Here is a 27704-nt window from a genome sequence, read left to right as displayed (position 1 = left end):
GGCAAAGGCCCAGCCATCAGGCTCTCTCTCTGCAGCTGCAGTCACAACTGACAACATACAAAAAGGACGACGACCTGATGAATTTTCTTTAAAAATATCATTTTTAAAAATGGCTGCCAATATTTATTTCAGACAGTGTGACAATAATTACAGTTTACAGCTTTCAAAAATCATGTTCACCACTCAGCTGTTTTAGGGAATACACCAAATACCATGTGTTATTATAATGTGGTCAACGTATTTTCACTTTATTTGTCACAAAGTTCATCTGCTTTTCATGTTGGTGCATTTCCACATCTCATTGTTCAAGCAGCAGGTTTATCTTGAAAACATGCATTTTCCCCCCAAGGCTGGTAAGGCGTTAGAATATTCAACCGTTGCTTTGGTTTCAGACGTCAGTGATTGTGGCTAAATGCACTTTTTTTCCCCTTATTTTCTCAAAAACAGATTCACTAACTGTCAATTTGTTTTCTGTTTTACTATTAAAAAAATATTACAATACCATTTGCTTCCATTGGGCTGGAGAGGCATCTGGGTGACAGTGATCACAACTTTGTACAGTTTGTTAAAAATCTACTCTACTATGTAACAGTATCTGTGTGAGGTGACCTGCACCCCTAGTGTCTGCTCAGTAGCTGAGTATCTGTTGCGCAGAACTGCTTTGCTGCTGAGGGGTGGCTGGCTGGCTCTGGCTGGGCCGGCCTGGATCTGGGCCCTGGCTCTGGGCCTCCTGACTCTCCCCATGTGCACCCTCCACCACTGGAGTGACCTGGCTGCCCTCAGCTGCAGGTACAGGCCTCCATGCCAGAGTCGGGGCCTCTAGCTGGTGGCCCATGGGGTTGACCAGAGTGGCGAAGTTGATGAAATGGGCGACGGACTGGGGTGTCCTGCTTCCAGCAGAACCTACAGTCTCTGGGATGAGTTCTGCAGACCGGTTGTGCAGCACAGCGGAGCCACTGACTGTGTCAAAGGTGACCGTGAGGATGGAGTTGTCCAGTGTGAGGGGCCGGTCGCTGGCTGTCAGGTGGCCCACGGCGACAGGCTGCAGGCTGGTATACTGGGCAGGGGCGTGGCTGGTGATGGGCGTGACTGTGATGTTGGCCAGTCCCACTGAGCTGTTGGGGAAGGAGGCTGATGGAGCACTGGGGTCGGTCAGAACCACCACCTGAAACGGCAACAATGAAATCAATTGCAACTTGATGATGAAAGCAGCTCATCTGGTGCCAAAGCACAACACTGTTGTTATAATCTAAGTTTGTAAGGAACAGCAACTGGCTGAGGCCGTGAGTCAAGCACAGCCAGCGATCCTGGCAGACCAGCTGACTGAACTGAATTTTATTGCATTCACATAGCACGAAATGACAACAACGGTCACTTCAAGGTGATTTATATTGTAAAGACTTTACAATAATGCAGAGAAAACCCCAACAATTAGACACCACCCAGTGATCAAGCACACGGTGACAGCGGGAAGGAAAAACTCCCTTTTAACAGGAAGGAACGTGTTGTTACTGATGCTGCCGCTCTCCCGGCCTCTTGGCTTTCCATACTGCACATGTTAGGAAAGTTCCAGAACAGAGGCCAAATATAAATTACTCCAGCTGGAAAAACAGCCTTATATTGACTCAAGAAATAATGTAGTAAACACATCTGAAAAATAAATAAATAAAATCAGAAACTATGTCTTATTTCACATTTTTAAATCAAACTATTTAAGCATCATGCCACTTTGTATAGTTATATTATTAAAATTGTTAAAGGTCTAATGTGTTTGAGCACATCTGTAATCACAAAGCCTTAGCTGTCAATTGTGGCTTCAAGCGTTGCACTGCATTTGTGTAATTTCATAACACTGTCTTAACAGTAGGAAAACAATTTGATATTATAAATGTAATCATTTTGTGGTTTGACTGTGTGTATTTTACACCTGCTTTACTCAACAGATCCACATTTTATCCTACAATTCCCAATGAAGTCATAACTACTAGGTCAACAATTACCAAAGTCAGCAATTTATTAGGTTATGTAACATTATAGCCCATTCAAAAAAACTTTATTAGACAACTGCCACAGTTATTTCATATCAAATAATCAACAAAACAAGTGCAAATCCAGATTTATTCAGCCTTTCATCGGCAATGTCGAGCCAGCCGCTGTGGGTGACTTAAGGGCTCTTCAGGGAGAAAAACTTCAGTCTGTGTTTTCCTTTTTAATCAGGCCGCCTGCCTTTATCCACTTATCGTGGTGTTCGGGGGGAAAGAAGTTGGACACGTTATTGTAGCAACAAAACAGAATCTTCTGGGGGAAATGTGCACACGTACCTGCTGGATGCTCTGTACAGCAGAGCTCATCTCAGTCTCATCACCGACAATGCCTTGATTCAGCAAAATCAACGTATTCATCGGACTCAGAGAGCTCCGGCTCAGCTGAGCTTCTCTGCTTCTTCTTGGGGTGTCGGGAAGGTCGACTGGGCCGCTTCTGACACATCCCGTCTTTTTCCATGGTCAGAGAGGGCTGCAGAAGGAAGTGAAACATCTTTAGAGTACAGAAAAATGCAGATTTTAAGGCAGCTGACACCACAGACATACTTAATCCAATATGGTTTCTTGTTGTTTGTCAGTGTTTCCATAGCTACACCTCCCTAAAACCACCTCACTTGTCAATAAGGTCAAAGGTCAAGGTCAAGGTCAAATCTATTTATGTAGCACATTTCAAACAGCCGATGTCCTTAACAATATAAAAATGCCAATAAAAAGCAACAATGTAATACAATAATAACAATATAAAACAATAATAGGACAATAAAAGAATTAAAACAATAACTAAAACTATTTAAAATAAGACCAGAATGCTTGGGTCATAGTGTGTTAAAAGCCAGGGCATAAAATGTGTCTTTAGTAGTGATTTCAATTGCTCAAGTGTTTGTGCAGATCTAATATTTAGGGGGAGACTATTCCAGAGTCTGGGACCTGTCACAGAGAAGGCTCTATCACCACGAGATAGGAGACAAGTCCGTGGGATGGACAGCATTCATTTTGAGCTAGACCTCATGGTTTTTCCTGGAGCATAAACAGAGAGGAGCTCAGACAGGTAAGAAGGCGCTCGGGCATTAAGTGACTTAAAAACAAAAAGTAAAAGTTTAAATTGGATCCTGTCAGAGACAGGAAGCCAGTGTAAAGAAGCTAAAACTAGGGTTATACGCTCTCTCCGTTTGATACCAGTTAGCAGGCGAGCAGCTGCATTTTGGACCATCTGAAGACAATGGATGGAGGCCTGGTCTAGACCAAATACAATGAATCGTTTTTGGTCTGTGGTGTCAGAAATCCAGAATTTTATTCTAACCTGCACAATGCTGATAGATGAATCATCCTTTGACAAATTTTCCTGAAGTTCATCAAACTCGTCGATTCTCACAGACACCACCTGTAGGCATATAGGAGAAGGACAGCATTTCAGGTCGAGTCTGCCTTTAGGGTGCTGTAATATGGGTTGTTTCCTCTCAGGTCTGACCCCACTCACCTCGGGATGTTTGCGTCGCAGGTGTCGGTTCATAGAAGCGCGAGTGGACACCTTTGTCCCGCAGAGGTGACACGACTGGGCCTCTACCTTTTCATGGGTCAGGTGGACGTGCTTCTGCAGCATGTACTCTGTCAGATATTTCTTATTGCATGTGGGACATGTCCACGTCTTACCCACTGCAGCAACAGAGAAGGAGAGGAGGTCAGCTCAACAGCATCACTTAGTATGAAGCCTCAAATTAAACTCTATCATATTCAATGTTGTGTGTAATGCACTCCAAACCATCTTTGCTTTGTGTTGTTGGATTTGTGATTTTTTGGGCCATATTGATGACCCTCTGGAGTGCCTTTCTGTGTGCTGTGGTGCAGCTGGAGAACCACACACCGATGCAATATGTCAGCACACTTTCAGTGGAGCAGCGGTAGAAGACTGTCAGCAGCTCCTTCTTCAGGTCCATTTTTCTGAGGATTCTCAGAAAGTGGAGACGCTGTTGGGCCTTCTTTAAGACCGCAGAGGTGTTAGAGCTCCATTGGAGGTCTGTGTCTATGTGCACACCCAGAAACTTGAATTTTAGGGCAAAATTAGGGCAAAGACAGTGTGGTGGGGCTAAACAGACAAAAAGAATTACAGCGACTGTGTTTGAACGTGTGCATGGAAAAATACAAACACACAAATTTGTGTAGAGAAAGATTTCTGACATTGCTTAAGACCTGTGTTTCTCTCTGTTGGTGGTCTCATCGTATCCTCACTATGCTGTTTCTTCCCTCCGTGTTCTAAGTAATTCCTGGTTCCTGGCTTACTTTGAGTTTTCCTATTTCTAGTTTTGAGTTGTTTTGCATTTATAGCAGTAATTTCCAACAATAAAGCTGCCACTTTCAGTTACATTTACCGTGTGAGTCTTGTGTTTGTGTCCTGAACAATGAATACTGAGAACAGAAACACACAGGTACAATCTGAGGGTACGACACAACACTGACACAAAGAAACACTGGGCTTAAATACACTGAGGAAGTCATCAAGGAATTAGAGACAGAAGGGGAACACAGCTGGGAGGAATGAGACCTAAGGAGACAGGGGAGCGAAACTAGAAACACAGTTAGTGGGTCAGGTTAATTAGTAACTCTAAATTTCCCACAGGTGTGAATGTGAGTGAGAATGGTTGTCTGTTCCTACGTGTTAGCCCTGCGACAGACTGGCGACCCCCTGAAAAAGGAAAAGCAGAAGAGAACGGATGGTCATTTATTTGTATATATTAGTTGTTCCTGTCTGATAATTGTGACTTGAAAATAATTGTGTGTTTTAAGTGGTTTCTAAATATATTTCATATATTTTCTCTGTTCCACTTCACTGTAGAAATATATTAAATGTTGATTATTTGATTGTAGAACTACATTCCCATTTTTTGTTTTGTTTTTTCAATTCCTGCTGAGTTTAAAATTTGTACTGCATTTGCATTGTGTTTATTAACTAGCAGTAAATCAACCATTATTTGGCATTAGTTTATATCAGGTATAGGACTATAATTATCTATTAGAAGCTACTTTTTGGTGCTCATCTGTCACAAGGGGTCACCACAACATGTTCGAGTTGGCAGTTTTTACACTGGATGCCTCTCCCGACCCAACCCAGAAGGTATCAGTGTCTTTTCCTCAGATCAAACCCGGGGTCTTTCACTTGTTGTTCAGATGCGTAAACCACTTTGCTATGGAGCTACTATTTAAAAATCTATTATTACTTATCATGATTTTATTTTACATGCTTCACTATGATGCACTTTTATTTTTATATACTTAAAAGTATGCAGTAAAGCAATGTTAGTATACGCGGCTGACTGTGTAAACTACTAAATGTTAGAGGGAAGGAGTGGGAACACAGTGAGTGCTTTAATTATCAATGTACATCCATTTAATTATACTTACAGAAAACACATTTGGTTAAATCTTTGTACAGCTTTGCAAACACTGATCTTTTTTTAAGCACAAAAGTCAAGACTTATTTGGGCACCATTCAATCTGAAAATGAGTTTTTCTTCATAAGAGAGACAACAGTTGATGCGTAAACATTTGACAACCATTCATGAAATTACAAAAATGAAATTACTCTGTCAACAATGCAAGACACTGTGGTGCAGGAACACCCCAGTTTATAAGACTGTGCTGAGCTTTCGCACGCCTGTTTCAGACTTGTTCCTTGTAAGAAAACGGAATAAAGTTGACCTGAACTGGCCACAGACGTGAACACAAGCAACTCAGGATGTGAACCACCCTGACTCTTGTTCACAGTAAGATTGTTCTTCATTCACTGGTGGGAAACTGATGAGAGGACGGCCTGTGTTTATGCTTTGCTCTGAGCTTTCTTCTGCAGCCGGGTCCGCGTGGGCTCAGTGTGGATTAAGGGCTCTTGGATGACGTTGGCGGGGTACTTCTTCCCAAGCAGTTCCACCTCCACCTTCTGGCCCAAAGTGCTTAATTCCAGAGGTAGATAAGCGAATGCCAGGCTCTGCTGGCTGCTGTAGCTGTAGGCACCAGAGGTTGTGTTGCCAACCACCTGAAGAGAAGGTCAAGGGACATCAGCGTCGTGTGAATGATCACCAAATCTCTAAACTAAATTGGAAATTGAGTTTTGATCTTCTGTTGTCGCTAACCTTGCCATTGTACCAGACAGTCTCGTTGCCTTCGGGGTCGATATCATCTGTGTTCACAGCAATGTAGGACAGCTTCCTGTTCAGGCCCTTGGCTTTGATCTCCTGGAGAGCTGCTTTGCCGATGAAGTCAGCAGGCTGCAGGACCACAGACACAAACAGTTAAAGAGGAAATGCATGACTGAAACTGGAATATGAATGCATGCAGGAAACAACGTTACCTTGTTTAGTTTAATAAAATAATCTAGTCCTGCCTCCAGAGGGTTAGTGTCACAGTTCATCTGTAAAGATCAATGATTTAAAAAAAAAATAAATCATAAGCTGTACTTTATAAAGTAATATTTTCACCAATATAATTGTGTCATTTGTTGTAAATTAAAAACAGTGAAATGCAACTTCACTTTATTAAGGCGGGTCTAATAAAAGGTGTTTGGAGTGTATACCATATACAGACTAGGTGAAAAAGATAAGAGAAGAAACATCTTCTCTCTCAAAAATTCAACTCTGTAAGATTCAGATTCTTTTCCAAAGTCACACAAAGACGTCTTTCTTTCATCTCCATTGTTTTGCAGATGTTCCTCTAATCCAGGGGTTTCAATCTTATGACCCAAGGCCCCAGTGAACAGTGAAATCCAGCCCTCATGATGGCTTTGCAAAGTGTGAAAACCCTAACCCTTCCAATGCAATGCTATTCACGATTGGTCCACTGGGTGTCACACTCTCCTAATGACAGTATCAAGGCCAAAGGCTGATATTCTAATATAAACACTACAAGTTAGACTGTGAAGCATACGCTGCTGTTTATTTGAGGCCTCTTTTGAAAATATCTTTATCATAAAAGGAAGAAATTGACACAGTTTGGGGTTTGGCGAGAAAAAAATGGACCATAGATCATAGTTTTTCACTGGGCTAAAAGGGAAGCTGTGCGTTTGGTGTTTTCATCGCTGATGGAATATAATATTAAAGGACCACTATGAGACAGATCATGGAGAAAAACCACAAGATTTGTGTTTTTTGAATCAGCCTGGCTGGTGATGCAGCACCCTCCTGACTTCAAAAAAGGACAGCTGTCGTCCAAAACATTATGAAAAGTCCAAAAAAATGCATCCCTCCATTTGCAGCCTGTATTTTTCTCTTGAATTTTGTCACAACAAGTAGTTTGTTTGTGTCGCCGTGTTGTCCTTAAAAGTGGATGAATTCATGAGTGAGGTTTTGTGAACTGTAATTTTCATCCCAGCCAAAGATTTGAATTCCCGACAGTTTGACAGCCTTCATACTGAAGAAAGCATCATGCGTGGCCTGCCTTACCACACCGAAGCCTCTTTGATTCACAGGAGAATTACAGGAGGCCGAATGGCTGCAAGGACTTGCTTTTTTGCGAGGCATATTTTATACCAGTTGAATACTTTCAAGAAACTTTTATAACAAAATTGTTATAAAAAGTTACAATATGACACTCAAAGTTTCCTGCTGAAGCTGATTTTGTGGAAGACGCAGCTATCAAGAGGTGACGTTTTCATTTCCTCTGTCTCCCTGTTACTGCGTAATATGCTGCTTCACATTTAAACAAGGAGTTTTTTTTTTTCTTCTTCATGTATATATGTATGTACCTCAGCTCCCCAGCCTCTAAAGCCCTTCTCCAGTCGGAGCGAGGCCATGGCATAGGTGCCGAAATTGTCAATGTCCTCGTCTTTTCCTGCTTCCATCATGGCCAGGTACACAGCTGCCAAGTCCTTCTGGTCAGTGTACAGCTCCCAGCCAAGCTCACCTAGACACAAAACACTTACACTTAAGAGCATGTCGATACTCAGCACTGAAAACTATGCGACTGAAAGGAAAAGACAAAAGAATGGGGGCAGTCATAAACTCTAAACTATGAGACTATGCACACTGTAAAAGATTCATAAAAATAAAAGAAAATATCCATAAACCGTGAACTGAGACCATGGAGTGTACATGTTTTATAAAAATAAAAGGAAAATTAATGAAATGAAAATTAAAGTAGTTGAAATAGTTGAAGAAAGATTTTAGTTTGAATGAGTAAATTCAAAATTTTATTTAACAGCTCACATTTTTCTTAAATAAAACATCTCAGTAACTCATAATTCTACTTTTAATCCAATAACCATCATTTTGACTTATCATAATTTTACTACTACTACTACGAATAATAATAATAATGATAATAATTATAAAAATAACAAGTCCCCATATTGAGTTTGCATCTAAAATCTCTTAATGAATATTTCAGAATTTTGCATTAGCAAGTCATAATATTTAATTGATGTCTAAACTTTGTTCGTAATAAGTCATAGTTTGCATTTTATTTTATAAATTAGGCTAAAGTTTGAGTTATTAAGTCAGAATTTTTGTTTTGGTATAAGTTTGTCTGAGTAATTCATAATATTGATTTTATATTTAATACTTGACATTGTTCTTTTTCCCCTAGATAATAATGACTTATTATTTGACTTAGTATGTCATTACTTTATTAGAATCTTGCATTTTTGTCAAAGTAAGTGAAAAATGTTCACTCGGTATCTCATAATTCTAAGTATCTCGAAATCCACGTGGAGTTTTCGTTTCTTGGGATAAATGAGCCTCCGTATTTTTTTATATTCACTAAACTGATGTTTTTGAATTTCTTTTCTTTTGTGTTTAGACACAAAAGATGAGATGTCAGGGGTTCACCTAGAGTGCCTGTAGAAAATTTCACTCTTTTCACTATTTGAAATATTCGGTCTGGACCAGTATGGAGGAAGCACTGGCCAACACTGCTGTTAGGCATGGCTAAAAATATATATTATTGTGCAAAGCTAGCTAGGGAGAGTTGCATTGCAAGACGCAATAAATGAACTGCCTTGCACTACCGGTGTAGGAGATCCTGATGGCACGGACAGGCTTGCCGGCAAGCTGGATGGACTTGCAGTGGAGAAACTTAAATCCAGCTTCACTCATATCCTCATTTGTCAGTTTCTGGAGAACTTTGCGAGAGTTTGGTCCGGCAATGCCCAGCACACCTATGTCTTCTGTCACATTTGTAATGTCAACGTCATATCCACCTTGTGCAACTTCAGTTTCTATCCACCTGTGGCAAGTGCAAATCCACAAGGCAAAGAGCCGTTAATACATTTATAGACTAGACAAATTTTATGGGCTTTGCAAATATGTGAATTACCACTAGATGTCGCTACATGGCATAAAAAAAACTTCCTTTTTTGAAACTGTGGTAGAGAGTTGATTACAGTGAAGGAATGAAAATAAATGGTTTACGATTCTGCCTCATGATTGGAGGAGCTCGAGGGGCGTTGTGTTAACAGCTGCAGATAGGTTTTAAGTTTCTGCAGTACAAAACTGACAGCAAGCCAGCACAGCTTGAACTGGGCGCAGGACAGAGAGCAAAACAGTGTTTGCTTAACTGCTAACAGTATGAGCACTGTGCAGGTACTGAAATATTGAAATGTAGTCTAAATCAATATGTGCGTGGAGTTTTAGACATGCGGCACTGATTCAGTTCTGCTACTCTTAGTATGATGCAGTACTTCATTTAAAGAGTTTCAGAGTTATTTTTTTTGATGAGCTAATTAGTTTACTCATTTTCAATATTAAATCACATCTTGGCAACTCACTTCAGTAACTGAGATTCATGGGTATTGGTGTATTTTGACCCAAAGCAAACTGAAAGGAAAACACAAACTTGGAGAAAATCTGAAGTATCAGCCTTAAGACAGAGCTCTGTGTTTTTCTGTGCTATGCAACAAAACTCCTTATTTCTCTGAGTAAGACTGTAATAAGGAACCCAGTCTGGAAAATCTATTGAGCCCAGGTTCACTGAAACTGCATGAAGAGATAATGTTTTAAAATATTCTTTTTAATTAAATTTCTATTTTTTATTTAAAGAAACTATTCAGGACAATTATTGCTGCTAAATTATCTACGGCTGAATTTGACAGAGAGTTTAAAGTTTAAAGGGTTTGATCCATTTCACCTGAGGTCGTGCAGCTCCGAACCGGAACCTGTGACGAGCAGAAACCTTCCTGGTGCCAGCTGGGTGATGGTAACCTCAGCGTATACTTTCCCAGAGGGTGTCAGCATGTGGCTGATGTTGGTCATGCCCACCTGAAAACAGGTTATGGAGTTTGAGAAAACTGTGTGGTCAGGACCGTTTGTGCAGCAGTACAGTGCACTGGATATGTGACCAACACAATCATCACTTTATGAGCTGAACAGTTTACATTAGGTCTTCTACCTTGGGCATGGTGTTGGCAAAGAGGCGATCCAAAAGCTTGTGCGAGTCCTTCCCCTTTACTATGAACTTGCCAAAAGGTGTCAGGTCTATTACTCCAACCTTCTCCATCACCAGCTTGCACTCTCTTCCAACTGGTCCAAACCAGTTGGTGCGTTGGAAGCTGGGTCTGAGCACAACACAAAATCAGTTAACTATGTATTTTACTTACTAGTGATTTGCTTATTTTATTACTTTTTCTATTTGAAAGTGTTATACGTTTCACTGTAAAAGGGCAGTGCACTGAGTGAATATTGTTCCAATGGGAATGAAATATAAACAAGACTAGAGAAAAAAAAAAACACTGATAAAAGTTTTAAAGTTTTGCAGACATACAAACATCTGTGCAGGCACTGCATTCTGTAACATCAAAAAAAGCAACACTATCCATTGCTATTGCATGAAAAATGTTCAAAGCTTATGTTGGAGCAAATTCAACAATCTTTTTAAGCAGTTCTAGTTAGAATTGATACAAGCCAACACATTGCTGGCCCCAAGACTGGATAAATGCATCAAGAAGGGCATCCAATGGTAAATCATTGGCAGACCAAACCATAGTAGATGGATTGAGGCCCAGTTTAACAACAATCACATGCAGTGCTGTTGGCCAACAGGGTGCTGGTGAAAACTGCGCTACTGTTGACTGAAGATAAAAGAGAAGGAAACAGGGAAGGCATGTTTGGAGGCAGCGAAAGAGAAGGAGTGTGGCAGAGAGAATAAGTACTTTAAATGGAGGGACTATGACTGGTAAAGAGAGAGCTGACTGATATGATGGAGAAAGTGAAGACTGAGGACTATGGGGAAGGGAAGCAAGGCCAGAAGCATTGGAGGTAATTTTGAAGGAAGATTATGTGAATAGGGTTGCAAAGGTGAAGAGAGTGCAAGACAGGATCATGCGTTTGAAACTAGAAATCAAAGGGGTAATTGTTGAATGTGTTTATGCCCCAAAGGTTGGATAGTTGGAAGAGAAAGAGGAATTCTGGAGTAAGTTGGATTTAGTGGTAGAGTGTTCCCACGGAGGAGAGACTGACAAGAGATTCACTGGACATGTAGGTGCCAGGAACAGAGAGCATGAGGTCCTGGGTAGGTATGGCGTCAGGAAAGAAATGTGGAAGGGTAGTGGTTGAATATGGATGGTGGTGGATTTTGCAAAAAGGATGGAAATAGCTGCGGTGAATATGTTTCAAGAAGAGGAGGGTGAAATATAAGAGCGGAGGACAGGGGCACACAGGTGGACACAGGTGGAGTTGAAGGTGCTCAGATTTTCATTGGGAGGGACCATGATCGACAGCATTAGAAATGAATATATCAGCAGGAAAGCTCAGCAAGTAGGGAAAGGTGAGATGTTCTTGACATGTGACATCTTTGACCTCCCTACTACACTCCACTGGATAAGTGTTAAAGAAAATGGATGGATGGAAGCATGGATGAAATCAGAGAAGTTGTCCAAAGCAGAACCCCACCCCCCACAGCTGATGATAACCTCATGCTGACACTAGAGAACAAAGCCTGAGCAAAACAAACTCATACCACTACCAATATTCTGTCTTTTAACGGAGTATTCCAATATACAGGCTGATATTTTTTCCATAACATTTCTCATGTGTAGTTATCCAGTACTCATTTACACTCAATTCAGATAAAGATATAATGTTTTAAAAGACTCCCATGTTATAGCTGATCTGACTGCTCGGATCAACTGGCTGATCGGTCAGGCTCTACATGAGATATCATGAGATTACCCAGAGTGCCTAAAAAAAAAAAAAAAAATGTGTGTCCAACTATTTGAGATATTCGGTCTGGCTAAAAATATACATTTTATTGTGCAAAACTGGCTAGCGGAAAGTTGCATTGCAAGACACAATAAAGGTTTTGCAAGATTATAACCGCAGCTTTTAGCTTCCATACAAACTAAAATAACTATGTCCCAGAAAGAGCCAAATATGCAACTGCCAAGAAGGCCAACTGGATATGTTTGAGGTTTGGACAACCCAAAGGCTCATCGACATGTGGGTTTGTAAAAGAGACTTGTGCATCTGCTGCATGTGTTCTTGAACAGTAGCAGCTGTTTAGTTTCAGTGGGGAATTTAAATGGTCCTCTTGTGCTAATATCGTCAGAAAGCCTGTTAGATGATCTCGGGCGAACTTGTACCTGTACTACCTGAAAGAGCTTGAAGGGTGGTGGATGTGGTGTTGTAATGCACAGTGGATTCAAGTGGGAAAAAATTAGCATTCAGATTTTCCATATCAAAAAGACACTGTTAGAAATTTACAGAGAAACCTTACTTGTATCCAATGTCATCTCCAGGTTTGTAGAACCAGTGAGGTTGCTCCCAGCCAGCATGAAAGCCCATAGATCCTTTGTCTTTCAGCAGCTCATAAACACCGCTAGTTCGGCAGGTTGGTCGGCCAGCAAAACGCTCCTCCTTGGGGTAACCAACTGCAGTGACCAACAGCATGAGGAGGACACAGCAGGCTTTTAGTAACAATATAATAGAAGGCTCTGTTCCACAAATGCTGTGCAGCTGTCCCATGTTCTTCTTACCCACATTGTTGAAGCCATAGGATTCTCGAGCTTTGGCACATATGAAGGGTACATCAGTCCACTTGCCATAGCGGTTGGGGTCACATTCGATCAGGTCGTATGGAGGTTCTCCGTTCGTGATCCATTCACTCAGGAACTTGCCTATGCCACCAGCATGAATAATACCATACCTAAACAAATATTAAATCAGAGCTTTAGGTACTATCGATTGGCTTTGATGGATTTTAAGAAAAAAAATAAAGCTTTTCAAAGAAAATCAAAGTCTTCTAGAGGTTTAAGTCACACTGCATCTAAAAATATGCACATCACATTTGTAAGTTACATATAGTTGGGATGCAACTCCAACTGCATGTTGTAATGCTAGCCAAATCAATGACTCATACTACATCAGCTATTTTTTCTGTCTTTCACCTCTTAGCAGTATTTTAGATAGATACGGTTCAGCAACACCTGACTAAACACACACCCAAAGCCAATCGCTGTCCAGTAGTTGCGAACTCCACAGTGTGGTCCAACCATAGGCAGGAGGTCAGGAGTGTATGTGATTGGTCCAGAAACAATGTTAATGATGTCAGCTTTCTTTAGTACAGGGACCATCTCCATGGCCTTTTCCACATGCTCCATTATCCTGTCCAAGTCAGACTCAAACAGCTCCTTTCCAAAACCTGCAGGCAGATAGAAACAGTCATGCACAGGAAGATGAAAACTTTGTAGAAATATTTAGATTGGAAAATCTGATGTGGCAGACAGACCTGGTGGTACTCCATCTCTCACCCAGGAGTCCTGTAAAACCATCTTTTCCATCTTCTCATAGGGGCCAAACAGCAGGCCATCTCTTTCCTGACGCAGGTAATAAGACCCCTCCAGGTCCCTGATGACCGCCAGCTCCTCCTTCAGAGCCTTCACCTCCGGTATCGTTGCTGTCACAATGTACTGGTGATGCACTGGAATAGTAGGGTGTTCAAACCCAATCATCTTGCCAACCTCCCGGGCCCAGAAACCTGAAAACAAATTAGATGCAGTCAGTTCAGCTGAAGAGGTGAAGTCAGCCAACAGATAGAGTTGGCTCGCTCTCAATCTCTAAATGCATCTTTGACAAATATTTGTTCAGAATTGTCGTCTCATGAAAACATAAATGTCAGTCAGTTAAAGGTGAAGGCTCAAGATTTCTAGCTTATCTTTGCATAAAGGGGAATCATGATGCTAGCAAACAACAGCCATTTCCAAAATGTAGCTTCTCATAAAAATTTACAGAAGCAGAGTGGTAACAATCATCTTACTCACAGCATGAAACTGGGCTTCCTATTTAAAGAAACATTTTTTAAAGGATGTTTTTCTTTTATTGTTCGATTCTTTATAAAACTACCAAACAGATTACAGAATGTTTAAAAGGTCTGTTGTCTCTGTGTTTTTAAATTGAAACAGCAATTTATTATCATTATCATGGCATGATCAGATTGTGGAAGAAATGTGATTTAAGTGACTTTGAATGGGGCATGGTTGTTACTGCCAGATGGGCTGGTCTGAGTATCTTATCTGGGATTTTCCAACACAACCATCTTTAGGGTTTACAGACAATAATCCAGAAAAAGAATATCTAGTGAGCAACAGTTCTTTGGGTGAAAATGTTCATGCGAAAGATGAAAGAAAAATGGCCAGAGTGCTTCAAGCTGATAAGAAGGTAACAGCAAGTCAAATAACGATTTGTTACAACCAAGATATGCAGAAGAGCATTCCTGAATGCTCATTGTGTCTAAACTTGAAGCACATGAGCTACAGCACCAGGGGGAGTCTGGCTGCCACTCCTGTCAGCCAAGACCAGGAAACTACAATCAAAACTGGACAATAGAAGTGCTGCAACATTTGGAGGGTAAGATCCAAATTTTGCATAAACAACATGAAAACAAGGATGTATCCTGCTTTATATCAAACAATGGTTGATGCTAGCGGTGGTGTAATGGTTCCTGGAATATTTCCTTGGCACACATTTGGCACTTTGACACCAAATAAGCATTGTTTTAATGGCAGTCTACCTGAGTATTGCCGCTGATCACGTCTATCCCGTCATGATCACATTTGTACCCATCTTCTGATGGCTGCTTTCAGCAGGATAACACACCAGGTCACAAGGTTGAAAGTCCATCTCTAACTGGTTTCTTGAACATGACAATGATTTCATTGTACTCCACAGTCACCACATCTCAATCTAGTAGAACAAAGTAGAACAAAGGATGTGCAGCTGACAAATCTACACCAACTACTTTCAACTCCCGCCACAGATTTTCTATGGGGTTGAGGTCTGGAGACTGGCTAGGCCACTCCAGGACTTTCAAATGCTTCTTACGGAGCCACTCCTTTGTTGCCCGGGCGGTGTGTTTTGGATCATTGTCATGTTGGAAGACCCAGCCTCGTTTCATCTTCAAAGTTCTCACTGATGGAAGGAGGTTTTGGCTCAAAATCTCACGATACATGGCCCCATTCATTCTGTCCTTAACACGGATCAGTCGTCCTGTCCCCTTGGCAGAAAAACAGCCCCATAGCATGATGTTTCCACCCCCATGATTCACAGTAGGTATGGTGTTCTTGGGATGCAACTCAGTATTCTTCTTCCTCCAAACACGACGAGTTGAGTTTATACCAAAAAGTTCTACTTTGGTTTCATCTGACCACATGACATTCTCCCAATCCTCTGCTGTATCATCCATGTGCTCTCTGGCAAACTTCAGACGGGCCTGGACATGCACTGGCTTCATCAGCGGAACACGTCTGGCACTGCGGGATTTGATTCCCTGCCGTTGTAGTGTGTTACTGATGGTGACCTTTGTTACTTTGGTCCCAGCTCTCTGCAGGTCATTCACCAGGTCCCCCCGTGTGGTTCTGGGATCTTTGCTCACTGTTCTCATGATCATTTTGACCCCACGGGATGAGATCTTGCGTGGAGCCCCAGATCGAGGGAGATTATCAGTGGTCTTGTATGTCTTCCATTTTCTGATGATTGCTCCCACAGTTGATTTTTTCACACCAAGCTGCTTGCCTATTGTAGATTCACTCTTCCCAGTCTGGTGCAGGTCTACAATACTTTTCCTGGTGTCCTTCAAAAGCTCTTTGGTCTTGGCCATGGCGGAGTTTGGAGTCTGACTGTTTGAGGCTGTGGACAGGTGTCTTTTATACAGATGATGAGTTCAAACAGGTGCCATTCATACAGGTAACGAGTGGGGGACAGAAAAGCTTCTTACAGAAGACGTTACAGGTCTGTGAGAGCCAGAGATTTTCCTTGTTTGAGGTGACCAAATACTTATTTTCCACCCTAATTTACGAATAAATTCTTTACAAATCCTACCATGTGGATTCATGGATTTTTTTTTCACATTCTGTCTCTCACAGTTGAAGTGTACCTCTGGTGCAAATTACTGACCTCTGTCATCATTTTAAGTGGGGGAACTTGCACAATCGGTGGCTGACTAAATACTTTTTTGCCCCACTGTATGTGATGCTATAATGTGAGTACTGACCTCTGAGGTCAGTTTTTGAAAATATGCCACCAGCAGGTGCTCCAATCCAATACTGGCAAGGTGTGCTAGTACTGGTGCAAGCTGGATTTCTAATAACACTGACTGCTGGAGTATTTCATCACTTGCAAGGAGGGTTAAGGGATTAGATTTCATAAAAATGTCACATCACAGGGGCAAACACACAGGTGTACACATAGATATATGCAAGACAGACACACATAAGACCCGAAAATGAAGGCAAGAATAAATAGGACAGCACAGATTAAATAGATTCAATATAAACCACGAGGAACTAGTTTAAGAGCCCTATCGCTAATCTAATGTATAAGCATTACAGCATTAGAAGCAAAAAAGAAAAAAGAAAATACAAGTCACAACTATAAAAATCACATGTTATGAGATGACACCAGACATGAATCAGAAGTTACCCTCAGGGTTCAAAGCTCTACATTATTCACCAGAGCAGTTTTTTCACATAGAGGGCACTTCAGTGTGTAGAAGGAATACTAAGCTTAATTTACAACATCACAACATTTTGGTTAAGTTGCTTACTTGAATGTGTTCACTTAGAGTTTCCCCAACTCTTTCTCTTAAAAAAATAAATTTGCATACACCTGAAGTACAGCATAACCCGTTTTATAAATTAATAGCCACAAAACAAATATGATGGGACACATGAAAGCAACACAGATGTGTACTAATGCCTTTGCTGGGGCCCAGAGTGTGAAGCCAGAGAAAAACCTGTTGATCCCTGCTATCTTTAGCCAAGTGTTGCAACATACTCTTGTCAGCAACTCTTCACAAGAATTTGTATTCAATCTATGTACTCGTATGCAAGTCTGTAGCATAATAACATTGCAGATTCTATTTACAGTTGGTTACAGGTTGGAGCTTCATATACACAACACTTTAAGAGTTACTGAGTTACCTAGTAAACATTGGTTAATGGAGTAAAGTTTGTTTCTCTGAGAATTATAATAGTCAGACCAATTTACTGTAAAATCAGAGGCTAAACAGCTGTTTGCCACATGCTCAGAATATGTCTAGTTCAGTGGGTGCTGCTAGTCAACTGTGGTATGAGTAAAACAACTTTGAAGAGACTCAGTTTATTATCAGCTACTGGAGGGAGAGCGATTCAAGTTAGCAAGAAGTAATACTTAAACGATTCAAAACAAAAAATGGTTAACCCAGTTTATATGTTACAATGTGAGGCACTGAATGGTCAGAAGAGATATCCAGAAGTGATGGACTGTAGTTTATATAATTAGCTAAATGTAAAGGATAACATAATGCAAAACTGCCAAATCACACTTACTGCTTCCACAGGAATTCAGAGGGCAGGTAGCAGCCAGGTGCTGCTAAAAATGCACTTCATTTATGGATCATTAGAAAGTGTGAACACCTGTATATAGTTTTGGCATTTTGCTGGTCTGGAAGATTCAGGGCTGTGTCAACACAAAGCCACAATTGCTGCAAAGTCAGATTGTACATTTTGGGGTGGCTGTGGCTCGGGAAGTAGAGCAGGTCCCTTACTAATTAGAAGTTTGGTGGTTTGATGCCGCTCTGTTCCAGTCCGCATGCAAAATATACTTGGTTAAGATACTAAGGTGCTCTCCGACGTATCCATCGCAGTATGAGTGTGTATGAATTTTAGATAGAAAGTACTTACATAAGAAAAGCACAGAAAAAGTGCTTGTGTGAATGATTGATTAAGGCGAGCTAAACAGAAGTGCTCTGAGTGCTCAGAGTAGATATAAGAACCAGCCCATTTACAATGTTCGCATAGACTGCAAAAGAACCCCCCCAGCAAAAGCTACATTTCAGACTGTACAGGGCTTGGTTAGCATGCTAAATTTTAAAATTAATGACAGTACAGTACAAAAAAAAAAAAAAATTGAAATTTATGTCATACAACAAGACAGTGATCCCAAGCACATAAGAAAATCTGCAACTGAATGACCGAAAAAGAAAATAATCAAGTTGCTGCAATGGCCCAATCAAAGTCAAGACTCCTGACTGAAAGGCTGTGGGCGGGGCCTTAAGTGAGTGGTGCAAAAACAAACGCTCATAGACCTCAATGAACTAAAGCAAGGTTTTAACTTTGCTAGTCTGGCCATACATTTACACTATTTCATCATGTGATCTGCTATAATAAAGATGGATAAGGAAATGAAAGGGTGAGCTACAAGTTACTGATCTAATGCTAATGAATAGTTTTTAAGACTAACGATTAAGTAAGAGCTAAAAATGATAACTAGTGAAGTATTAGAAACAGTTTTTATTAATAACAGATCGAAAGTTATGCAATGGTGAAGAAGATGAATACATGCAAAAATCACTGAAACAACAAATGAAATTCCAAGTAAATAGAACCAAACCAGCCTGTACACACATATTTTACATGATGAACAGACTCTAGTACTACAGACAGAAACATTGAGAAAACACTGAAGATAATCAAACGATCGCCTCGTATATTAGGTTCACATGGCAACCATGAGCTTTGGCTTCAACTGAGCCCTCTTTGGTAAGGAGGATGCTTTGATAGGAAGAGGACTTACAGGCTGTACTGCAGATCACACTTTCAACTGTGAGATGTTTTCAACAAAGAGATGTTTGCTGTAGAAGCATAGAGTTTGAGAATGTAAAGGAGTTTTTTGCCACGCTATGTGAGACTGCCCATGAAGCAGAAGAAACTCAAGAACCACAAAAAATTATATTAATCGAATAAATTTAAACTTATTTTGTAAAACGTTGCCTTTTGTTAAAGCTAAACCACAAACCCAAGGTCCCTGCATGCAAGAAGGAGCAGCTGCACAGCAGTAGTGAAAGGCTTAGAACTGCATGTCAGGAGGAGGAGGATTACATGTGCTGCTGCTTCAAGATTGGATGAAATCTGACCTGTTGCCCTAAGTCGATTGGCTGTTACAGTGATGGCGAAATGCCAGCAAGGCCTCAACATAACTGGATTCAACCAGAGTAAAGAAAATATGAAAGGAAGCAAATGTGAATGAAGTAGTAAATATGCTCTGCTGCTAAACATTTGCTATTTTCAGCTTCTTTACACCTTTGTGTGTGCTCCAAAACACATGAACAGACATAGTTTTGTTTCTAGTTTGTTATTTTTAAACTGTGCACATCTTTCAAATTCTTGTATTTATTTTTTGGCGGTGGTTGTTTGACTACAGTCGCTATTTCATTTGCCATTTGTTTCTAAGTTTGTGCATTACATTAAAAAAAGGGTGACTAATGAAATGCATGACTCCACAGGGGAGCACAGACAGGAGAAAGAGAGTGAAGCACATTCTTGAACTTCTGCCAGAAAAACAGGCAACAGCAGCAAAGAGCAGCGGCCAACAAAATCCCCCAAGAACTGGTATGACCCGGTTCAGACCAAAAACTCTGTTTTCTAAACTTTTCAGCCAGTGGTCTGGGTGGGCAAAGGTCTCCTACCAGAGTATCTATAGATAGATAAGGTGTTTTACTGTGGTCTGAAATCCGATATCTATCCTTTTCCCACAAAAAAAGAAACAAATAAAACAAAAACTATTCTTCTTTTACCAACATACACACGAAGAAACTTGAGACAAAGAAGAAAAATCTGGACTTGAACATATTCACATGTGAGTTGCAGACTGCACTTATTCCCTTGTACTTTTCCTTACATTTTCTGCATGGATATAGTGTTTACCATCTAAAATATCAGGATCACCGCTCCTATTATCCTTTGAATAAATGCGTATAGAGATTATGAATATTCACCTGCTGTGTTGACAATGCGGTTTGCCCGAATTGTTCCATGAGAGGTCTGCACGTCCCACTTGCCATCAGACGTTGGCTCGAGGCTTGTCACGGGGGCATTATTATAAATCTGGGCACCATACATACGAGCTCCAGCAGCCAGAGCCATAGTCAGAGAGTAAGGGTCGATGTGGCCGTCTCCTGGGGTGTAAAGACCTGCCAACACCTAAGATTAAACAGAAACCTTCACACAACAAATTCAAAATGGTGATTCAATAATAATAATAATAAACTTAATAATTAGCTGATCAAGCAGCTCCATGAAGATATATTGCTAACAGTGAAATATATCAACTCTATCGACTCAACTATCGACTCTAAGCACTTAAGCAGATGCAGGTCAACAACATATCAACAGATGTCTCATTCTTTGGGTCATTTAACTTAAGAGGTTTGTAGGTTTTACCTTTCTAAGCTGATGTCATACCAAAAACCTAATATTAGATCAACTAATTATTCCCTTATCATAACTGTGTTTGGTAAATTTCAGGAGCGCTGGATCAGGTCAACTTTAAAGCCCAACTTTACAACACTCGTCGAGATGTTTAGCTTTGGATCTAATGCTAAACTGTGAACTTTGGACAGAGCCAAGAGCACAAAACCAGGAACATACAATGACATGTTTCAGCAATAAAATAATAATAAAAACATTTCTAAATTTATTTTAAACTTTAATAGCTCATCCATTTTTCAGCAAGATTTCTACTCGTGTTTAAAGCTCAGATAAAGTAATAATTTTTACATATTTCTTGATTTGGATCACTCCCAACCGGTCATGACAGATGGCTGGCCTTCCCCAAGCCAGAGGTTGCTTCCTGTTAAAAGGGAGTTTTTCCTTCCCACTGTCACCAGGTGTTTGCTCACATGGGGTTCATCTTACTGTAGGGGTTTTCTCTCTATTGTAGAGTCTACAAACCTAATTTAATCATTAAATATAGATATACAGATATAGATCAGGGATACATTTATACTGACATGATTATCTGAAATGTCTGAACTAGATGGAACTAGTTTGTTTACAAAACCATGCTACAAATAAAAGATGCAGAGAGTCATTTAGAAATGTCACATAGTTTGTGCCATTTGAGAGTCTAGCACTCCAGTGTTACAATACTCTCAGCACTTTTTAAAGTATGTACCAGAGCAGCATTACAACTAAGCAGACGCATGCATGGTCTTAAGTGGGGGAATGTTTATGGCAAGTATCTAACCAGTTCTTGAAATACATTGCTTGAAATCTGTTAAACAATGAGCTCATCACTTTATCTTGTATTTTCAATATAACAGCTGATAGAGGGTTATGAGAACCTTTTACTGTCTAAAAGCTGGTATTGGAATTGCCTGCAAAAATCCAGTATTGGTCGGAGTCTAAGTTAAACATCTCCTTGCTGTAGTTTCATAATGGAAAAGGAAGCACTCCAAGAACGCAAATGTCCGCCAAGGCAGTTCACTGTCTGGGCAGTGTTTCCTTTTAAGGGAATAGCATTATATTTTATTTATATTTATTTTGTTTTCTTTAATCTTTTTTAACGTGCTTTCAGAGGTTTGTAGCGCACTAAAAACCATGACCAATGTTTACTTTAATTACACAAACAGGAGAAGGTAATGGATAATAGGTATTGATTTGTAATCAACAGGGAATGAATATTATTACTTATACAATATAGAGCTTATTGTATAATATCATTATTATTTATAATTTTATGAAAGTTTGACCATATTTGATGTTGAAGAAGAAGTCAGAAGTCCAAAAGTAATGTGATATTTAGAATGCCCATATATCATTCTCTATATGCTGTCAATACAAACAACTGCAGTAAGGAAAAAGGGTTTTAAATAGCTCTGCACAGCATCTCTCTGACTTTCAGATTAATCTACTGACTTTTATAAAAGGTCAGAGGTCAAATGTGACGTGATACTTAAAATCTTTATACAGTACTTTCTATATGTTGACAATACACAGCACACTTGTAAGACTCATCTAAGTTAAACGGTTATTTCTTGACCAACAGGTTATTACGCTGACCTTAATTACCTTGGTGGATGTAAGAAAAATTTTAAGGCACTTACTCTCCACCCCTATAAAGTTTTATCAAAATTAATCTAAAACTTTTCGAGCTGTTGCGCTTATAGACAGTAAGCATGGCAAGCACGTGTGCAAAAAACATATCCTCCATAGCAGAGGTAATAATTAGTGAACAGTTAGCAGAGTGATATTTATCTTCTCTAACTCTTGTCAAGAAGTCAAGTATTTGGCTTTAAAAGTTTTGGGTAATTGAATACCAAAAAACCACATCTGTCAAGGTTCAGATAAACACTGTGCTTCTTCACAGTTTCTAATGTCTGTTTCAAGACAATAAAAAGATTGAGCAGGAACAAGTTTGAGAACAATCGAATTTATGACTTCTTGCTATCAGAAGTCATTAATGTGACTAATCCACAAAGGCATACAGACCTTATCCATATTAAGCAGAGGGAAGAGTTCTTGGATTTTTTCTGGTCCGATGAGGTACTGTTCTGTCACATGCCAGTGTGTGCGGGTCATCTGGTACTTCATTTCATCCACTCGAATCGGCGTTGAAGCAATACGAATGCTGCCAGGCTGGTGCAAGCCCACTGCCTGCAGAGAAAGTCAATATAAAAGATATACAAATATACAAATACAGTTATGCTTGTAAAAGCTAAGGAAAGTACCTCACCTGTCCAGTTTCAGCCTCCAGGGTCTCATATAATTTTATGCTGTCATGATGGATTTTCTTGAGGTTGATCCCTGGATGGTAGTATGTTGTCAAGCCAGCCTAAAATACAAACACACCATTAAGATAATTGGAAAATACACCCAGCAAGATACTGCTTTCACATATTCCAACTTAAAGCTGCAAGAACTGCTTTTTGGCCACTTGGGGGCAGCAAAAAAAAAAAAAAAAAATCAATGAGCCAAAACACTAAAATATTCCTTAAAGCTGTGGGAGCTCTAAGGAGCATTATAGCAATATACATAATCTGAACCGCTAATATCGCTCTTCATTAAACATTAAAAAAAGAAATCACAACTTCTGCCAGCAATGTTGTGGGGATGGAGCTGGACTCTCTTGGGGTGGTGATGGAAAAGCGAATGTTATCCAGGATAAAGTCAGTGTTGGATAATTTCTCCCACCCACTCCATGACGTGCTGGCTAGCCACAGGCGCACGTTCAGTGAGAGACTGAACCACTGAACGACACAGGAAATCATTCCTGCCTGTGGCCATCTCCCTGTACAACTCATCCACCTAATACACAGTATAGTGCTATAGCTACACCCTTTTTATATATTGTGCTATTTCTTACTTCTTGTATTGTCCATTTTTGTTATTGTTTGTACTGGAGCACTGTAACCAACATAATTTCCCCTAGGGATCAATAAAGTATTCAGATTCTGATTCGAATTACATATATTGGTTGGCAATTATAAGTCTGCAGCTACCCTAATTCCTCACCCAGTGTCCACTGGGTCCCTGCCCATCCAATGAGGCAAGTAAGTGAAGAGCAAGTTTCCCCTCTGACATGTGAAATGTCTATTAATAGTATAGGAGTGTTGCGTTTTTGTAAATGAATAACATGGAGTGTAAGGAGCAAGAGGATCAGGACCACAAGTACCTTGAAAACTTAACAGTTGCTCTCACTGGAAAGGGAGTAACAACTGGATGACAGCCACTTGCCAGTACTCGATCTAAACACTTTCACTGTCAAGGAAGAGCCAGACTTCAGTTTTCTGGCAGTATTAACCTCCTAGGACCCTGCGTCCACATATGTGGACATCACATTTTGGGTTATTTAGACCAAAATACTAAATTTTGCTCTACATGGGCCTGATATCCTCTTACGAGGACACTATACTGCTACTGTTCTATCAAAATTTTAAACAAATATCCTCATATGTGGCTCTGATTTTTCTTAAAAACAAAAATAAGGTAAAAAAAAATCTGGTAATTCTTTGTTTTTACATTCATCGGGCCTCAATCAGCCCAAATATCAAAGAGAAATTAAAAATGCATGCTGTGAAAGAGTTCAGGTCTTAGGAGGTTAAAGGCTCAGTACCTTCAAATTATTCTGGAGACATGTTATGCTTATCATTACACCACATCACTGACCCAAGACCCAAAATTGAGTCATTTTATTATATTTTTCTTAAGTATTAAGCTAAGAAAGCTCATTCAGAGAATATAAAAATAAAGGCAATTTGAAAAAAATAATAATAATTGTTTCTCATTTTCCAAGCACAAATGCCAAATATACCCTCTTTCCAGTCTCTTAATTTTGAGCATTTGCTTATTCTTCTCTGTTATGCAAAACTCCAACTGTCAGATTACAATTCAACTGAAGGAAAGAAGCCAAATGTAAAGATTTCTTTCAATAACTGATGTAAAATTCAAGTTTAATGGGAGCAGTGGTTTATTGACTTTGGGCTGTGGTCCTTTCAACGTTAATGAAGGTAATAATGGTCGCCAACCAACATGAAAGTGAAATGTGTGACCCTGGCCTTTCTCTGGCTTCACATTCAGGACCCTGCGGACCCCTGTAGGGTCTTTGGTCTCAGCACTTTTGTAAACTTACAGCATGCCAGGTAGATCCAGCTGTCAGCTCAGTCTTCTCAAGCAGAACCACATCCTTCATCCCAGCTTTGGCCAGGTGATAGGCCAAGCTGACGCCCACACACCCTCCACCAATGATGACAGTCTCTGCAGTGTCCTTCCACCGCTTTCCCAAAACTGAAGATGCATCACTGCCAGGACAGGAAGCAATTTAACTGCAGGTAAAATAGCTACAGCGCCATGCAACATGCACAAGTTACAAAAGTAGCTTGATAATGATGTACTGAGGTCAGCAAGTTGAGACTTTAAGGTCAGATAAGACTAAAGTGTGTTAAGTCCAACAGTTTTGTGTGAAGCTTGCATATCACGTTAAGTTTTGCTGCACAAATCGATCACTTTCATGGCATTTTTAAAGCCTCATTTGTGATCGTTACCCTGACCAAAACTGGCTGCATGAGACGAATCCTTAAAAATGAATCAAACTAAACTGTCTCACCTCTCCTCTTGTTTTCTTGAGGTGCAGCTGATGGTTCTCAGAGGCTGCCCAGCGACGCCTCGACACGAGGCTAAATCTCTGCGCAACTGAACTCTGATGAGGTTTAGTATCCAAGCCATGACTGAGAAACAGTACTGATGTTTAAAAAAACTACCAATGCACCACGAAGCATGACCAGCCCCCCTCTCTCGGAGTCCCTGTACTGTCGAGTGCAGTTACAAATATCCCACTTTTGCACTGACAGCCGCTTTGGCACGCCCACAGTTCGCGAACCAAGTCAGGACGAAGGTTTAACGCAGTTAACGCTTTGTGTGCTGAGACTTCAAATGTAGGTCAGTTAGGCTGGTTTAAAAAAAAGAAAGAAAGAAAGAAAGAAAGAAGAAAAACTTTGTTGAGGGTTAAACTAATGTGCTGTCAGAGAAAACCCTCATTAACATTCTGTAAGAGTCTGTATTTGTTTTTGCAGTAACTGGTTTCTGAACACACACTGAGTTTTTTTTGTAGGTGTTAAAACCGTTGCAGGACTGTTTTTATATCTATACAGGGATGTCGTTTTAGCACAAAAACTAATGGCACTTAAAAAAAAATTGTGAGCATTTGATCAGTTTTTTTCAGCAACATCTAAAAAAAATGTAGCAGTGCCATGTGTTTATTTTATGAACAGGAAGACAACAGGAATCACTTTAGGTTTGCAGAGGTTACATAAGCTCTGCAGAAAAGGTGATTAATGTGACAGAGTCCTGTGGTCTGCCATAATGACAGCAGCGCTTTAAGCCACAAAAACATAACATGCAGAAATTATGCTTATAATGCTGCTGATTCTAGGGAGATATAAAACATACCAAAATGTGCATAACTTGTTGATTCATAGTGCAGTACAGTAACACTGTTTTTCACAGAAAGCCTTGCACCAGTTGTTTGTATCACCAGGTTTTTTGTGTCAATAGAATCGACTCACAAATGTCTGTCAGATCCAGTTTGAACAATCCATTCAGAAGCATTTATCTCTGAGTAGCCCTTGAGCCTGTAACCCAAGCGGGACAGCTGCAGCAGGTTTGAACTGGGTGCTGATAACTGCTTTATATGAACACAGAAATGAAGAAAGGATATTCACTACAGTACTGATTCATGTTGTGCATGTAATAGCTAAGCTCACAAAAAAGAAAAGCCAGAGTCTACGCAAACGCATGCAGTGGAAAAATATATAACTTTACACAAACACTTGCAAAATAACAACAACAAAGGAACAGCACCGCTGTTGCTGGACTAATTATTAACTCAAACATGGACGACAGGTTTTGGGCATCACCACACATGGTGCTGAAGATAAAACTGTAGCAGTGTATAGGCTGCCAGCTTCTGTTTGGACTATAATGTGCTGCACATTCTTTTTGCAAAACCCACCACCATCTACATTTCTTATCTTCTCCTTAACACTACCTCCTCATCACTTCTGTTCCCTTCACCTACATATCCATTTAAGTCTGCTTTGCCAATCTCTTCCTTAATGGCGACACTCTCTACCACTTAATTCAACTTACTTCATAATTCTTTCACTTCTAACTAACATCCAACTTTGGGGCATACACCAAGGCAGACAGTGTTCAACCTCACACCTTTGACTTCCAGGCTCTCTTCACCTTTACAACAATCTTCACATATCTTCCTTCAAGACTACCCCTACTCCACTTGCCTTCCCATCAACATAACAGGTTGAATCCACCTCCAGTGCTCACAGCCTTGCTTCACAGCCTTGCTTCTCTTTCATCTGGTCTCCTGCACACACGATATATCTGTGATACATCTTTACCAAAATTCTCCATATCAGCCAGCTCTGTCGCTTTACCAGTCAAAGTCCCTAGATTTAAAATCTTTGCTCTCACCATCATACTCCTGTCTGTCCTTCTCTCTTGGTGCCCTCTAACACATTTTCCAGTATGGAAATCTCATTAATGGCGATCCACATGTTTTAGTTACGATGGATGCACTTCCTGATGCAACCCTCTCCATTTATCCGATCTAGGGATCGGCATTAGGAGTACCTGGCTTGTGGCCCCGACTGTGCCTGAGTTGTATATATTGAGTAAATATGTAGTCAGATTTCATATCCATGCAATTTTTGTGTTTAATAAATGTTATATGGTAATCTGTACACAGTGAAAATTATATAAATATATTTCTCCCTGTGTGTGCTTTGTCTTCAGTTCATAATGACAAGTCTGCTCTGCCGCCCTCAGAATTAACATTCCACTGGTTGTTTGGCCTAGTTGACTCTTGTGTTAGTCTGGGCTGGTTTGCCAGAGGAGTGCCATGGAGATCTAGACTAACCTAA

The 27704-nt window shown here is 40.3% G+C and overlaps 1 protein-coding gene and 1 pseudogene across 2 annotated transcripts; both read right to left on the bottom strand.

The window, feature by feature from the left end:
• Nucleotides 1–628: 628 nt before the first annotated feature.
• LOC146706199 (PR domain zinc finger protein 15-like) lies at nt 629–4257 on the bottom strand (annotated as a pseudogene).
• A 1126-nt stretch (nt 4258–5383) lies between these two features.
• dmgdh (dimethylglycine dehydrogenase) lies at nt 5384–25597 on the bottom strand. 2 transcript variants are annotated; one of them, XM_085464290.1, is made up of 16 exons: nt 25373–25597; nt 24899–25067; nt 23003–23101; nt 22759–22923; nt 20265–20469; nt 13743–13991; nt 13457–13655; nt 12991–13160; nt 12732–12885; nt 10410–10575; nt 10149–10279; nt 9031–9248; nt 7771–7928; nt 6382–6441; nt 6164–6298; nt 5384–6066 (listed from the first exon to the last, which is right to left on the bottom strand). In XM_085464290.1, exons 1-16 carry the CDS (start codon nt 25489–25491, stop codon nt 5854–5856), a joined length of 2610 nt encoding a protein of 869 aa, XP_085320416.1. In that variant the 5' UTR covers nt 25492–25597; the 3' UTR covers nt 5384–5853. The 2 variants fall into 2 exon arrangements, with proteins under 2 accessions (XP_085320416.1, XP_085320417.1); XM_085464291.1 differs by lacking the exon at nt 6382–6441.
• Nucleotides 25598–27704: the final 2107 nt, after the last annotated feature.

This window comes from Copadichromis virginalis, linkage group LG7 (genome assembly GCF_057382275.1).
Source record: "Copadichromis virginalis isolate Kocher_CV1m ecotype Utaka linkage group LG7, C_Virginalis_male_GT1.1, whole genome shotgun sequence".
Taxonomy (NCBI): domain Eukaryota; kingdom Metazoa; phylum Chordata; class Actinopteri; order Cichliformes; family Cichlidae; genus Copadichromis; species Copadichromis virginalis.
This window is presented reverse-complemented; position numbering and strand designations above follow the sequence as displayed.

Coding starts and splice junctions, on each gene's coding strand:
- dmgdh (XM_085464290.1), bottom strand. CDS start 25,491: ATGGCTTGGATACTAAACCTCATCAGAGTTCAGTTGCGCAGAGATTTA. Junction 22,924..23,002: donor TGGAGGCTGAAACTGGACAG/GTGAGGTACTTT, acceptor CTTTCTCTGCAG/GCAGTGGGCTTGCACCAGCC. Junction 13,161..13,456: donor TGGACAGCGATTGGCTTTGG/GTGTGTGTTTAG, acceptor ATATTTGTTTAG/GTATGGTATTATTCATGCTG.